At 48.1% G+C, this 16,039-nt stretch overlaps 1 protein-coding gene across 1 annotated transcript; it reads left to right on the plus strand.

Moving 5' to 3' along the window:
• The first annotated feature begins 4,939 nt into the window (after positions 1–4,939).
• Positions 4,940–9,445, plus strand: LOC138747672 (eukaryotic translation initiation factor 1b-like). Its single transcript, XM_069907156.1, has 4 exons — positions 4,940–5,048; positions 7,084–7,247; positions 8,662–8,763; positions 9,199–9,445. The coding sequence occupies exons 1-4, from the start codon at positions 5,018–5,020 to the stop codon at positions 9,241–9,243; spliced, it is 342 nt and encodes a 113-aa protein (XP_069763257.1). The 5' UTR covers positions 4,940–5,017; the 3' UTR covers positions 9,244–9,445.
• The last annotated feature ends 6,594 nt before the right edge of the window (positions 9,446–16,039 follow it).

The raw sequence follows: 16,039 nt of genomic DNA on the forward strand, positions 1-16,039 counted from the left end.
TTTCACACCATAAATCACAATAGCCATGATATACACTTTTTCTTTTCCACACATTTACAGTGACTTTTTCTCCCTCCCCCCTCCCTCCTCCCAAGCCACCCCCCCACCCCCCCCCCTCTCATCCATTTTAGGTATACAATCTAGGTTGCATTAATTCAGTTAGACAATGTTGTCATTCAACAAAAATACACCAGAAATTCTACTGAGTCCATTCTTTTCTTTTCTTCTCCTTCCATCAACTTAGGTAATGTTTGTTCCCGGTAGGTTTTCGCTATTGTATTTAATGTAAGGCTCCCATACTTGTTCGAATATTTCAATATTATTTCTTAAACTATATAACAGAATGGTATAAACAAGGAGGCTTACAATTGCCAAACTTCAAAAATTATTATAGAGCCGCACAATTAAGGTACCTATCAGATTTTTATCAAACAAGGGAAAAACCAGACTGGACGAGACTAGAATTAGATAAAATAGGGGAAAAGATACCTGAACACATATTATATAAATGGGACGAAAAATTGGTACAACATACATGGAACGATGAGAAATACAATAAATACGAGGCTGCGTATGATACAATATAATTGGTTACACAGACTATACATTACACCGCAAAAGTTAAATAAATGGGACCCAACAGTATCTGATAGATGTTTTCGATGTAAAAAAGAAAGGGGAACAACAATTCATGCAATCTGGACATGTGAGAGAGTAGAAAAATTTTGGGATGATCTCAATCAGATATTAAATAAAATAACAGAAAACAATATACCAAAGAATCCAGAGATCTTTCTCCTAAGTAACATAAAAAATAAAGAATTTGGAATTGACTTGGAAGATGCACAAAAAAGATTTGTCAAGATAGCCCTAGCCGTAGCAAAAAAATGTATTATGTCAACCTGGAAATTGGAAGATAATTTGAAAATACAACAATGGTATATAGAAATGAATAAATGTATTCCATTAGAAAAAATTATTTGCTTTTTTCTTGAAGAAGGGCTTAGGCCCCCAATACATCTTTGTCTCTGAAAGACCAGCTGAGTTCCTCCAGCATTTTCATGTGTTTGTACTGAATTTACTGTTTGTACAACAGCCCCAAACATTCCATCAACAACAAATTTGAGAACCTGTTGCAAAGGGCTGTGGCAGAAGGACTGGAGAATGTGGTCCTTCACCACAGAACCTCAGAGCATCCCTACTTCTGCAGCCTGGGATATGCCAGTTGGAGCTTTTGCTTGTGGTCATCTCACACCACAAGACCCAGCAGATCAACCTACAGCTTTCATTGACTCGATGAATTTCTGGCAGCAGTCAAGGTTTGATTTGGTCTTGTCTAGGGGCTTCCTATGAACACTGCAAGACTGGCTGAGTTCCTCCAGCGTCTCTGTTTTCACTACAATCATAGCATCCGCAGTCTTTCATGTTTCACTCCGGTGGTAAAACACAGGATTCTTTTGACACCGTGGTTAAGTGAAAAAAACACACAAATGCTGGAGAAACTCAGCAGCTCAAACAATGCCTTTATGGAGCAAAGGCAAAGATACATCACCAACGTTTAAAGGCACTGTTCTACTCCATTCAGTTGCTCCACGATGAAATCTCTTCAAGAGATGCCTGCCCTGATGAAGTTCTCCTCCTCTTTTTGAAGGGAGTTCTCTCACTGCTCCCCATCGCCAATACCTTGAAGAAGGATTCAGGCCCGAAATGTTAAAAATCTATCTTTACTTCCTATGGAAGCTGCAAGTTTGGCTGAGTTCCTCCAGCCTGGGATCTGCCTGTTTTAGGCATGAATGCAAGGAGCAGTTACCATGACTGGATCCTGATCTCTCCTGCAGGCAGTCAGACAGGTCAGAGGTCATGAACAGTGCTTGCCAGCATTCAGTTCAGTTTGGCTGAAGCCCAAACCACAGCTCTACTCCTTCCGCTCTGTCCCTCATTGACTACAACCCATGAATAATCCTTACACTGCTCAGTGCAGAAACTTTGGATGTAGTGGCATAGGATTATGTGTGACATGCATTGAACTAGTAAGTTGTGACCCAGAGGTGGAAGCGCTGTCACTGACACCCAGCCATTCCCCAATCCACTGCAACATGACAGTTAATCCACTGCAACATGACAGTTCAACTTGCCACTTTCTTTTGTTTGACTATAAAGACACGCAAAGAGATGCCACAAATCCAGTGCCCCTAGCAAGACAAGAGAAGCAAATGAGAGTCCCCTCAGATAAACCGAGTGTTGTTGGATCCCACCAGATCCTTTGATGCTGTCACCTCCTGCCTAACCTCCATAGCAACACGGCTTCTTGTTTGGTCCAGCGGTGAACCCAAGTGAAGCACTGCCCTCAGCCCCTGATTCCTAAGGGTCAAAGTGATTAACAAACTGTCAGTGCCTGAGGCCCTTCAGGAGCCCTGCTTGCTATCGGCACCCCTGCATATCCTGATCCCCACACCTGGTTGTTTTGTGTGTGTGACGGGCCCCAAGGGCAACGAATCTGATCACAGGCTGCTTGAACAGTAGTTTTTATTTACATGCAGAGGGGAGTCACACAGGGGTAAAAGACTGGATTAAATGACACACTCACAACCACTTGCTGATAGAAAGCTACAACATACAATACCCACCACAACTTAATGTCTCTGGCAGGCAAGACTCTAATCTAAACTAGGGACAGTAATTTCTTGATACTCAATACTGCAGCTTCCAACCCTTTGTCTGCGCACACTCTCTTGTGGTAGCCATGGTTCATAACCTGGAGTGGAGCTGGCGTTCGTCCCAGAAGAGGCAGGTGGCTCATACATGGAGGGCTTAATAGTCTCTCCATCGGAGGGAGAGTCCGGCCCAGGTATCGATGAGGCAATTAAAGGGGCCGATGATCAGGTGTTCACTGACCTTAGGGCAAGACTTGACCTTGATTGACAGGTGTGGTGACTCGGTTTCAGAAGGAGAGGTTACACGACCTTCTGCAATCCACATTCCCACCAGGTTCCACACGGAGGGTCACACAACCCTCCGCAATCTACACCACACTGGTCCCAAGAGGTCAGTCACCAGCAATCTGGCCAGGTCTGAAGCCTTTGACTGCCGAGCCCCACGCCCTTGTTTCCTGCCCTGCTTTCTCTCACAGGCTTCTCTGTCTCATGTGTGGGGTGAGGGGGGAGGTGGTTTGTGGGTGCTCTCCTTTAGACTGCTGCTTTCTTGGAGCCTGTACCCTCTGAACCAAATTACCCTACACCCCTGATATGTTTTGAACGGTGGGAGGAAACTGGAGCCCCTGGGGAAAACCCACACAGACATGGGGAGAACGTACAAACTCCTTACAGACAGCATGGGATTCAAACCCTGGTCCCGATCACTGGCGCTGTAATGGCATTGCACTAACCGCTACACCAACCGTGCCACAGTTTGTAAACTAACTGACTGCAATACAGAGATAGAAAATAAAATCAATAAAGTGCAAAAGTAAAAGTCCTTCAATGAGTTCCTGATTGAGTTTGTTGTTGAGGAGTCTGATGGTGGAGGGGTTTATAGACATTTGTTTAATATAGAAATCAAGAAACTTGATTTAGAGTTCAGCAAATTTGTTTCAACAGATACTATGGTAGCAAGATTGCAGTTTTGCAGAAATAGGCTTGGCAGAGGTGAGTATACAAGTTTCATGAAGTTGGCAGTTTTTCTTGCTGGATGTGAAGTGTAGATTATGATGAATGGGTACGATTATGATCTGTAGATTAAAAGGATTCCGCATGGCAAACACCGACAAGCTATTTCCTTTGGCGCCAACTTCAGAACAAGATAGGCAGAAGGAATCAGAAAGAACTTCCTCTACAAGATAGGGAAATCTGATTGTGGAAATCTCTCCCATCCCTGGATAATGGGACCTATTTTTTAATCTAGGTTCTGTTGGGACGGGGAAGTGGGGGAGAAGGGACGGGGAGGAGCGGGGACGGGGGAAGTGGGGGAGAAGGGAGGAGGAGCGGGGACGGGGGAAGTGGGGGAGAAGGGACGGGGACGAGGGAAGTGGGGGAGAAGGGGCAGGGAGGAGGGGGAGAAGGGACGGGGAAGTGGGGGAGAAGGGACAGGGATGAGGGAAGTGGGGGAGAAGGGGCAGGGAGGAGGGGGAGAAGGGACGGGGAAGTGGGGGAGAAGGGACGGGGAGGAGGGGCGGGGACGGGGGAAGTGGGGGAGAAGGGACGGGGAGGAGGGGGAGGAGGGACAGGGAAGTGGGGGAGAAGGGACGGGGAAGTGGGGGAGAAGGCCAACATTTATAACCCATCCTTAGGTTCCCTTGAACAAGAAGTGGGAGTCTGCCTTCCAGAACCAGAGCAGGGTGAAAAGTGCCACATGTGTCAGGAGGAAGTTACAAGATATAGACGTAGCCACAGCAGATTAGTGATCTAAATCCAGATGAGGTGCATTCTAGAGGGAGGCATGGGAGGGTATTGTCCTCACTGAGGCTTGCAAGACTGGGAGATTTCTCAATAATTTGTTGGTTTACATGTGATTAGTTTCATTTTGCGTTATCAATTTGTGGCAATTCTTCTGCGCCAGCAGGAAAAAGGAATCTCAGGGCTGTATGTGATGCCAATGTATGTACTCTGGCAATACATCGGATTCTGCAGATGTCCCTGTTCAATGACAGGTCTCTCTCCCCCCCACCCACTTCAGACGCTGCCCGACCTGCTGACTCTTTTCTGGTTTCAATCCCACCACTTCGGCTTTTTGGTTTGCAGGAGGCCGGCGACGGCTCGCTGGCGAGATTCCCGGTCTCCCCGCCCGCTGCTCAGGACCGGGAAGCACCAACCCTGACCGAAACCCCGTCATCGCCCCCACTCACTCCCTCGGGCCATTTCTGGGCGCAATAGGACCGCTGAGGTCAGCGCGCTGTGACGCAAGCCTCTTTGTTGACGTCAGACGCAGCGTGCGTGTTGTCTATATAAGGGAGCCGGCCAGCCGGAGTAAACGAGTCGGAGTTCACTTGACGTTCTCGCACGTAAACCCACCGCGACAGCGCATGTCCACCTGCCAGAACCTGCTGAGCTTCGGTCAGTCGGCGCGGGGGCGGGGGGAAGCATAGCCCGGCGTTTGGAAGGCGGGGACGGGGGAAGTGGGGGAGAAGGGACGGGGAAGTGGGGGAGAAGGGACGGGGAAGTGGGGGAGAAGGGACGGGGAAGTGGGGGAGAGGGGACGGGGAAGTGGGGGAGGGGGGACGGGGAAGTGGGGGAGGGGGGACGGGGAAGTGGGGGAGGGGGACGGGGAAGTGGGGGAGGAGGGAGGGGAAGTGGGGGAGGAGGGAGGGGAAGTGGGGGAGGAGGGAGGGGAAGTGGGGGAGGAGGGAGGGGAAGTGGGGGAGGAGGGAGGGGAAGTGGGGGAGGAGGGAGGGGAAGTGGGGGAGGAGGGAGGGGAAGTGGGGGAGGAGGGAGGGGAAGTGGGGGAGGAGGGAGGGGAAGTGGGGGAGGAGGGAGGGGAAGTGGGGGAGGAGGGAGGGGAAGTGGGGGAGGAGGGAGGGGAAGTGGGGGAGGAGGGAGGGGAAGTGGGGGAGGAGGGAGGGGAAGTGGGGGAGGAGGGAGGGGAAGTGGGGGAGGAGGGAGGGGAAGTGGGGGAGGAGGGAGGGGAAGTGGGGGAGGAGGGAGGGGAAGTGGGGGAGGAGGGAGGGGAAGTGGGGGAGGAGGGAGGGGAAGTGGGGGAGGAGGGAGGGGAAGTGGGGGAGGAGGGAGGGGAAGTGGGGGAGGAGGGAGGGGAAGTGGGGGAGGAGGGAGGGGAAGTGGGGGAGGAGGGAGGGGAAGTGGGGGAGGAGGGAGGGGAAGTGGGGGAGGAGGGAGGGGAAGTGGGGGAGGAGGGAGGGGAAGTGGGGGAGGAGGGAGGGGAAGTGGGGGAGGAGGGAGGGGAAGTGGGGGAGGAGGGAGGGGAAGTGGGGGAGGAGGGAGGGGAAGTGGGGGAGGAGGGAGGGGAAGTGGGGGAGGAGGGAGGGGAAGTGGGGGAGGAGGGAGGGGAAGTGGGGGAGGAGGGAGGGGAAGTGGGGGAGGAGGGAGGGGAAGTGGGGGAGGAGGGACGGGGGAAGTGGGGGAGGAGGGAGGGGAAGTGGGGGAGGAGGGAGGGGGAGGAGGGACGGGGGAAGTGGGGGGAGGAGGGGCGGGGAAGTGGGGGAGGAGGGGCGGGGGAAGTGGGGGAGGAGGGGCGGGGGAAGTGGGGGAGGAGGGGCGGGGGAAGTGGGGGAGGAGGGGCGGGGGAAGTGGGGGAGGAGGGGCGGGGAAGTGGGGGAGGAGGGGCGGGGGAAGTGGGGGAGGAGGGGCGGGGGAAGTGGGGGAGGAGGGGCGGGGGAAGTGGGGGAGGAGGGGCGGGGAGGGGGGACGGGGAGCGGAGCTGAACCTCAAGCAAAGGAATATCAGTATTTTGATATTTTTACTTGTGCTGAGATGGCCTATTGTCCAGTTTAGATTTCATCCTTTGTTCCAGAGATGAATCTTCTCCAAAGAGGTTTCCAACTCTTTCCCCACTGTCCAGTTTTAAAAATGATTTAAAGATGCATAGAACATTTACATACAGAAAAAGGGTCTTTGACCCTTTTCGTCTGTTTTAAAAAAAATTTTCACACTATGAACCATATCAACCAAAATATGTACAAAAGTTTCTCATTAAATTTAGACAGTTCTTTTTTCCACCCCTTTCCCTCCCTCCCCTCCACTGCCTTGTCTTTCTTTGGCTTGGCTTCGCGGACGAAGATTTATGGAGGGGGTAAAAAAAGTCCACGTCAGCTGCAGGCTCGTTTGTGGCTGACCAGTCCGATGCGGGACAGGCAGACACGATTGCAGCGGTTGCAAGGGAAAATTGGTTGGTTGGGGTTGGGTGTTGGGTTTTTCCTCCTTTGCCTTTTGTCAGTGAGGTGGGCTCAGTGGAGCCCACCTCCACTGCCTTGTACCACTGACCTATACAAAGTCCATGCCCCTCCCATCTATATACTTGTACAGATTTTTCTTAAATGTGAAAATTGAGCCTATGTTCACTACTTCAGCTCGTTCCGCACCCCCACTACTTTCTGCGTGGAAACTCATTTCTAACTGAACATCTTCAATGTTACAGATCCCTTTGCTGATGCACTTAAGGGCGAAGATCTCCTCCCTTCTGGGACTGGGGACTACATACACATAAGGATCCAACAGAGGAATGGTCGGAAAAGCCTCACCACTGTCCAAGGCATTGCGGATGAGTATGACAAAAAGAAGCTTGTCAAACACTTCAAAAAGGTGAGCACTCTCAGCCAAAGGAGGGCATATGGCATGGTTGCTTTCATTTGTTGAAGTATTAACTCAGTCTTGTTGCTGCTATACAAAAAATTGGCAAGGCCACAATTGGTGTATTGTGTTGTTCTAGTTGCTGAATTACAGGAAGGATGTGGAAGTTTGGAGAAGGTTTGTTTCGATATTACCTGGAGTGTTGATTATAAGACGTTGAGTTTAAATGGGGATCATGGTCAGTACAGACAAGATAGGCAGAAGTGCCTGCTTGATGTTCTGTACAGTTACTAATGACAATTGACGTTGCACAGTAGCAGAAACAATGTGCCAGACGTGTAGTGCTTTGTATGCTGGCCATGGAGGAATTCTTCATGGGGGTATTATCTCTCGTTATATTGGGGATCCTTTGTCGATGTTTCACTCATAATGCAGTGGCCTGGTTATAGGTCAGACTTGGTTGTGGAGGTTGGTGCTGGACAACTAACATTGGACTTGCGGTGCTTTAATGGTTTGAACCTAAAATCAAGAGATGGGGGGGATTTTTCGGATAGAAAGGCTGGTGGTGGCGTGTGCTCCGGAAAGTTTAGCCTTCAGATAGATGTAGAGTTCAAAGTGCACATTTTGGAAACTGTTCAAAGTATTCAGCAAGACAGGCACCATGTATGGAAAGAAGCCATTAAAGGTCATTAGAACTGAGTTAACTGGTTCCTTTTCCACATATGCTGCTTGATTTATGTTTGTTTTGTTGGTACAATAGCCTGGCTTTTGTTTGGGCAGACAATTTTTTCCAAAAGTGAAGTCACATTTATAAAGTGCAGCAAAGCAAGGATACCCCTAATATGTGGGAGGCTATTAAATGGAGTTGAGGAGAAAGAATCTTAGTGTGGTTGCAGATTAAAAAGGATAAATGCTATTCCTTATTAGTGGAGACAGAATACAAGAGCTGGTAGGCTGCTCTGGAATTGTATTCAATACTCTTATATTTCCAGACCCCACATTAAAGGTGATCACACAGGAGGATTTAAATGATATTTAGAAGCTCCATGTGTGATTCCAGCAGTTTTACGAGCTGCTCTCCTGCTGAGTGTACATACCAAGAGTCCGTGATTTGCTTGATCTTTTCTGTAGTTTTGTCCCATTTACCTTTGCTATTGATTTGTGGTCATGTTTTGGTGCTGAATGTTTTCCAGGCAGGTGAGATTACTTTAGAACTGCTCCATCAATTTGATCCTGACCTCTGCTGCTTGTGAAGTTTCCTGGGTTCACTGGTTTCCTCCCCACACACAGATCTGGGTTGGTAGGCTCATTGCCAATGTAAACTGCAATTGAAGTGTAGATAAGTGGAAGAATCTGCAGGGATTGAAGAGGGAATAAGAATATGGAAATGAACATGGACATTAATAGCAAGTTTTCCTTCCTGCAGCAATTTGCCTGCAATGGTACTGTGATTGAGCATCCCGAATACGGTGAGGTGATTCAACTTCAAGGAGACCAGCGCAAGAACATCTGCAAGTTCCTGGTGCAGGTAACTGGTGCTTTGGATAATTGCCATTTTCATTTAACCTTATCTGTGTGGAATGTTTTGAGTGATAGTGTTAATAAAGATGATCTTGTAGCTAATTTCTACTTGCACAAACCCTTGGAATTTTCACTCTGGTCTGCCTGGTAAATATGGCAAATATAAACCTTCTTGGATTGATTTGGTGTATTGCATACAATTCCCACTGTTATTGACATCTTGAGCTATTCAGGCCGAAAAGAGCTCTGATCTATAAAGCAACATCTCATTGAGAGGATTGGTCTAGTGGCTATGGATTGGTGCTAGTTACTGTCCACAATACTGATCTCTACCTTGGGATTAAGGGTTTGGGTTGAATCTGAGATCAGTAATGGACTAATGCACTTGTCTGGGAAGATGGAAGAAGTTCTGATACCAAGGCCTGTCATTTTTGTCTTGCAGGTTGGCATTGTTAAGGATGAACAACTCAAGGTCCATGGGTTCTAATTGAGACAATGGTCCACACCCTGCTAGAAAATGATAGGCTCTAACTTGTGGACTGTACCTGAGCCTGACCTTGCTTTTGTCCCAGCTAACTTTTGACATGGTTTCTAATGCTCGTACTTGCTTTTAAAATCACATGTTAAACTTTTGTTGTTCTTCCTTTTTTTAATAATGTATAATAAAGCCACTTGAGCAACTTCTGATACTTGAGCTTCCTTGCCATGAATATGTGGGCTAGGTACAGGACTGCTTGCAGGTGGGAGTAAAACTATTCAATCAACAAAGTCTTGAGCTCCGTCTCAAATGTTTTTCTGAGTAATGTTGAGAATGCAAATTTTCAAAGTGTTACTGGCAGAGAAGCTGACTGCTTTCCGTTCTTCTAGATAGAGTAAATGTAAGTAGGATGAAGAGGTTTAAGGCAAACATTGGGAAATTTTTTCCCGCACACAGAATGGTAAGAGTATGGAATGAGCGACCAGCTGAAATGAATGTGGGCTCAATTTTAACATTTAAGAAATGTACATTGATGGGTGTAGTTCAGTGGGATTCAGTAGACTTAAGTGTGGCACATACTAGAAGGGCCTCTTTTGTGCTGTAATGTTCGATGGTTCATGATTGAAAATTGTACTATAGATACTTGACCAGCATGCAGCAGCTGTGGAGAGAAGAGGTCATGTTACAGCTTAATAACACATGGATATAAGGAGGAGGGAAAAGAGGAAGATGTGTGAGAGGTAAAGTCAGTAGTTTTAGCAAAGTGGATGAATATGTTATGTGGAGGGGGGGTGGGGTGCGGGGTTGGTAATGGACCAAGGAAATAGGACCAATCTGGAGATGTCAGTGAGAGAAGCAAATTTCTATGGAATTTTCTTCAGCAGATTTCCGAAATCCCTTTGTTCTACTGTTTGACCGTTGTTGATTATTCCTACCATAATGTAGCACCTCAATTTTATTAGTATTAAACTCCATCTGCCATCTTTCAGCCCACTCTTCTAACTGGGCTATATCTTTGGGAGTTTTGAAAACCTTCACTGTCCGCAACACCACCAATCTTAGTATCATCTGCATATTTACTAATCCAATTTACCACCCTATCATTCAGACCATATATAAACTGATCCCTGAGGCACTGAGCTAGTCACTGGCCTCCAATTTGACAAACAATTTTCAACCACTACTCTCTGGCATTTCCCATTCAACCATTGTTGAATCCATGTGGAACCTTGTCAAAGATCTTACTAAAGTCCATAGAGACAACATCCACAGCCTTCCCTTTGTCAACTTCTTAATAACCTTGAAAAATTTGATTTGTTAAACATGATCTACCATGCACAAAACCATGCTGACTATTCCTAATCAGTCCCTGATTAACCATAATTACTTGGTTTACTTTTAGAACCTTTCTTAAACAGCGGAACAACATGAGCTATCCTCCAATCCTCTGGCATCTCCCCTGTGGCTAATGACCTGGAGATTTATTTGCCTGTATTATCTTTAAAATAGCCAGAACTACTTCCTTATTAATCTGTATATTATCCATGACCTCACTACCAGATTTCCCTACCTCACCTGGATCAATATTCCTTCATGAAGCTGAAGAAAAAAAATCATTTAAAATTTTCCCCTTTTAGCCTTTTCTATATTCTTCAACCACCTTATTTATTCCCTGCTGTCTATATACTTATTGTACACATCCCTCTTCCTCCAAACCAAATTCCCAATATCTCTTGAAAACGAAGGGATTTTCTAACCTTTCGTTTAATCCTCACAGGGACATACTGACTCTGTACTCTCAAAATGTTCTCTTTCCATTTATCTGTTGCAGCCTTCCCAGAAAATGTATTATCCCAATCCACGCTTTCTAAATCCTTTTTCATCTCCTCGAAATTAACCTTGTTCCGATCAAGAATCTCTACCTCAGGCCCAGCTCTAACCTTCTCCATAATTAACCCAAGTATTATGATCACTAGTGTTCCCCAATACAAACCTTTGTCACCTGACATGGGTGGGATATTTAGAGCAGACGTTTTCCCAGCGTGGAAATGTGAAATACTCAAGAGCACAGGTTGAAGGAAGGAGGGAGGGAGGGAGAAAGTTTGAAGGAGATTTGCAAGGCAAGCTTTCCACATGGAGGATGGTGCTTTCATGGAAAATGCTGCTGGGAGAGGTGATGGAAGCAACTATGACAGTAGCATTTAGCCAGGCAGGCAGGGAATGGAACATGGATCATTTGCAGGCAGATGCACTGTTTCCATGGATATCTCGATCAGCACAGACTGAAAGACCTGGTGCTGTACTATGTTCCAACTCCATTAACACCAGGGGGAGCTCCATGACTGAAGAATGTGAATTGAGCGCAGTCATTCAAAGCCTCTGAAGTGAAATGGGAGAGTGTTAAAAATCTCATTCAAAGTTGGCCTCATCAGCAACAATGATGAGTCATTCTACAGATTTTGGACTTCAGAAGGACCAGAAATGACCAACCTCCACTACATTGTCGAGGTCAGCTGCCACTCCGCACACAGTAGAAGTATCAGCTGCTCCCTTTGGGGAAGAGATACAGGAATATCAGAGCCAGCACCACCAGGCTGAGGATCAGCTTCTTCCCACAGGGAGAGAGAATACTGAACGGCCAAAGGAACTGCTTGCACTAGCCATCTGAGAGTCTCATATTTATGAAACTATTTATTTATTTATATATATATGAATACTTGTCTGTTATATCTGGTTGTGTGTCTGTGTGTTTTGAACCAAAGATTGGAGAATGCTGTTTTGTTGGTTAGTACTTGTGCAATTGGACTTGTTCTCTCTTCTTTGGCTTGGCTTCGCGGACGAAGATTTATGGAGGGGGGTAAAAAAGTCCACGTCAGCTGCAGGCTCGTTTGTGGCTGACCAGTCCGATGCGGGACAGGCAGACACGATTGCAGCGGTTGCAAGGGAAAATTGGTTGGTTGGGGTTGGGTGTTGGGTTTTTCCTCCTTTGCCTTTTGTCAGTGAGGTGGGCTCTGCGGTCTTCTTCAAAGGAGGCTGCTGCCCGCCAAACTGTGAGGCGCCAAGATGCACGGTTTGAGGCGTTATCAGCCCACTGGCGGTGGTCAATGTGGCAGGCACCAAGAGATTTCTTTAGGCAGTCCTTGTACCTTTTCTTTGGTGCACCTCTGTCACAGTGGCCAGTGGAGAGCTCGCCATATAATACGATCTTGGGAAGGCGATGGTCCTCCATTCTGGAGACGTGACCCATCCAGCGCAGCTGGATCTTCAGCAGCGTGGACTCGATGCTGTCGACCTCTGCCATCTCGAGTACCTCGACGTTAGGGGTGTGAGCGCTCCAATGGATGTTGAGGATGGAGCGGAGACAACGCTGGTGGAAGCGTTCTAGGAGCCGTAGGTGGTGCCGGTAGAGGACCCATGATTCGGAGCCGAACAGGAGTGTGGGTATGACAACGGCTCTGTATACGCTTATCTTTGTTCTCTAATGTGCCAGTAAAAACCCTCTTGCCCCTGAACTGTGCCAAGTCTTGGCCACCTCCTAGCCTGAGGTGTGACTTCCCCCTCTATCTGCACTCATTATTTTAGTTCCAAATCAATTGTATTGTCATCAATTCCGAGTCCGGTTCAATGCCCAGAACTGGTTGTTCAAGATGCAGACATTCCCTCCAGATGTAGTCGCTGATATCACTGGTCAGACACTCCCTCTAGATGTAGTCGCTGATATCACTGGTCAGACACTCCCTCTAGATGTAGTCGCTGATATCACTGGTCAGACACTCTCTCCAGATGTTGGCGTTGAGGAATCACAAGCCCCGCCAACCCTGTCATACCTAGTTAATATCAAGTTCTTTATTTTAATAACTGCTTTACTTAAAGTTGAATTGTTAACGTGACCTTTACCTTCAGTTTTGTTTTGTAAGCTTTGAATAAAACGCCATGTCTTACACTAAGCACTGGGTGAAATGTAAATACAATATAATCTGGCCATCAGTGAATTGAAGAGAAAGTGAGGAATGGGGCTTGATGTGGAAAAGTGAGCCCATTGCAAAACAATTGTAATTTCTGAATGCACTTCCTGAATGGAGCTGAGCAATCTTCCTTCGCCCTTGTCACCCAGTTCCCAGGCTAAGCATATTCATTCCTTTTCTATTTACTTTCTGTGGCCAGGTAAAACTAGCCTGTATGAGGTTACTCTGATGTCTGGGATTATAAGGGACATCATCTGGAGTAAGCACACTTCAGTCTCAGGAAACTTCAAGAAAATGTTGAGCACAGAAAGATCCCTCAGGCCAATTGGGTACATTTGGAAAATGATAATTGAGGGATTATGATAGGGAAGGAGTTTAAAAAAAAAAATCCTGTGGTGTACACCATTAGGCAGGCGAAGCGGGCCTGCTTATTACGCAGCCGGTCAAAATGGTGCCGTTGGGGGTTTCCTCCCAACCTCAGCACTGGGCTCAGAAGCCTGTGCTTGGGGACTCACGTGATGTCCTGGTGACGTCGGGGCCCCCCAGCATGGTTCTCAGCCAGGTCCAGGCTGGGAGTATAAGACCAGCCAGGCAGCCTGCAATAAATCAGTTTTTGCTCACTGAACTCAACCCGTCTGGTTGTGTGATTCTTCAGTTAGCAGTGTGGCCGCCGCTACAATTGGTAACCCCGACAGGTTCAAACATCTTTGAACCCAACGTGAACGATCCTTTGATCAACGCTATAGCCATCAAGCTTCCTAACTTCTGGATTCAGGACCCAGAGACCCCGTTCAGCCATGCAGAGGCTCAGTTTCACCTCCGCCAGATTTCATCGGATTCGACCAATCTTTACCATGTGTCGCTGCCCTGGACCAGGCCACTGCCAAATGAGTGCGGCACCATCAAGTGGGTGCTCACCTGCTCCCTCGGCCTCTCCAGGCACCAGCGTGCTGCTTGGATGCTGCGCCTTGATGCCTTAGGGGACAGAATAATTGAGTTGATGGACGAGATGCTCGCACTCATGGATGATCACACCAACTGCCCACTCTTCGAGCGCATCTTCCTTGACCATCTGCCTGAAGACATCCAGCCGTTACTGTCGCAGGAGAGCTTTGTCGACCCTAGGAATGGTTCAGCCACATACATGTGGACACCGTCAGACCCTTGCCCGTTTCCCGAGGTAACCACAGTGGTAGACCTCATCACTCGTTAGCCCGAGGCAATCCCGATGCCAGATGCCTCCATGGACTCCTGCTTCCAAGTGCTTTTGAACAGTTGGGTTGCCCGGTTCAGCGTCCTGAACCACCTGTGGTCGGGGCACCCAGTTCACCTCTGCACTCTGGGCACAGCTCACCAACAGGCTGGGGATCGAACTACATCACACCATGGCCTATCACCCACAGGCCAATGGGTTAGTCAAGCGATTGCACTGCCACCTTAAGTCGGCAGTTATGGCCCGCCTCACCAGCCCTGTCTGGGTGGACAGGCTGCCTTGGGTGCTCCTGGGCATCCGCTTGACACCCAAAGAAGACCTATAGGTGTCATCAGCCGAGCTGGTCTACGGTGCACCGCTAGCCCTACCCGGTGAGTTTGTCAATCCATCTCACAACCCCCCAGCAATCACTGCACAGTCTACTTCCCTGCCTCTGGGCCCAGTTGGACTCCTTCACACCCCCACCACCGCCCGGACACAGCACACGGGCCTCTTATGTCCACAGTGAGCTGTACTCTGCAGAATACATTTTTATCAGGCGGGGCCCGTCCACAGCACCTCTACAAAGACCATATGAAGGGCCATACAAAGTCGTCCAGCATTCAGGATCCACTTTTACACTGGACATCTGTGGTAAGAGGTAACTGTTTACAGTGGACAGGTTAAAGCCAGTCCACCTTAACCCCACCGAACCAGTAGTTGTGGCCCAACCCAAGAAGTGAGGCCGCCTGGCAAAATAGGACAATGGCGCTGGTTCTGGGGTGGGGGGGGGGGGGCTGTGTGGTGGTATGCCATTAGGCAGGCAAATCGGCCCTGCTTGTCACGCACACGGCGGCGGGGGGGTGGCGGTGGCAGCCGGCCAAAATGGCGCCATCAGGGGTTTCCTCCCGACCTCGGCACCGGGCTCAGAAGCCCGCACTTGGGGACCCATGTGACGCACTGGTGACGTCGGGGGCCCCCAGCGCGGTTCTCAGCCCAGGTCTGCCTGCAATATATCAGTTTTTGTTCACTGTACTCAACCCATCTGGTTGTACAATCCTTCAGTTAGCAGTGTGGCCGCCGCTACAATCCAAATATTGTATATTCTTGTCTGTGCATGCAAAAGTAATCAATATTATTGTCATCCAAAGAGCAATTTATGTTGGTTCCTTTGTTGTGAATTATACCCAGCCTGTTCAGGGGGTCCAACCCTCTTTTGTGAGAAACAATTAAAGAAGTACTTCTTTTTAAAGTTACTTGTCAAGTTCAAACTTGAGGCTTGGGCAACAATTTTTTTTTGCTGAAGTCATTACAAAATTTAAACTATTAATTTGATGGCTTTCATGTCTTTGTTCCAGTGATAACTGACATCCCCTGTGGCTGGGAGTGGCAGTCCCTGAGGCAAATGTCAACCTGGCTGAATCCGGCATTCCAAGATTGATTGTTTCCATGAGGTTATTCAATCATGTTAGAAAGGATTAATGTTGTTTTTGTCAAATTCTCAGGAACACAAATTCTGCTGATTCAGTGAGATGATTACACCTATGAATCAGACGTCTATGTTTTCAGATTTTCGACAAGATGCAGGAAAGGCAGGGGAGGGACTAACTGGGCTGCCCTGGCAATGAACATAGTGAAGATCCCCCTT

This window comes from Narcine bancroftii, chromosome 12, assembly GCF_036971445.1.
Source record: "Narcine bancroftii isolate sNarBan1 chromosome 12, sNarBan1.hap1, whole genome shotgun sequence".
NCBI lineage: Eukaryota > Metazoa > Chordata > Chondrichthyes > Torpediniformes > Narcinidae > Narcine > Narcine bancroftii.

Coding starts and splice junctions, on each gene's coding strand:
- LOC138747672 (XM_069907156.1), top strand. CDS start 5,018: ATGTCCACCTGCCAGAACCTGCTGAGCTTCG. Junction 5,049..7,083: donor CCAGAACCTGCTGAGCTTCG/GTCAGTCGGCGC, acceptor TCAATGTTACAG/ATCCCTTTGCTGATGCACTT. Junction 8,764..9,198: donor TCTGCAAGTTCCTGGTGCAG/GTAACTGGTGCT, acceptor TTTGTCTTGCAG/GTTGGCATTGTTAAGGATGA.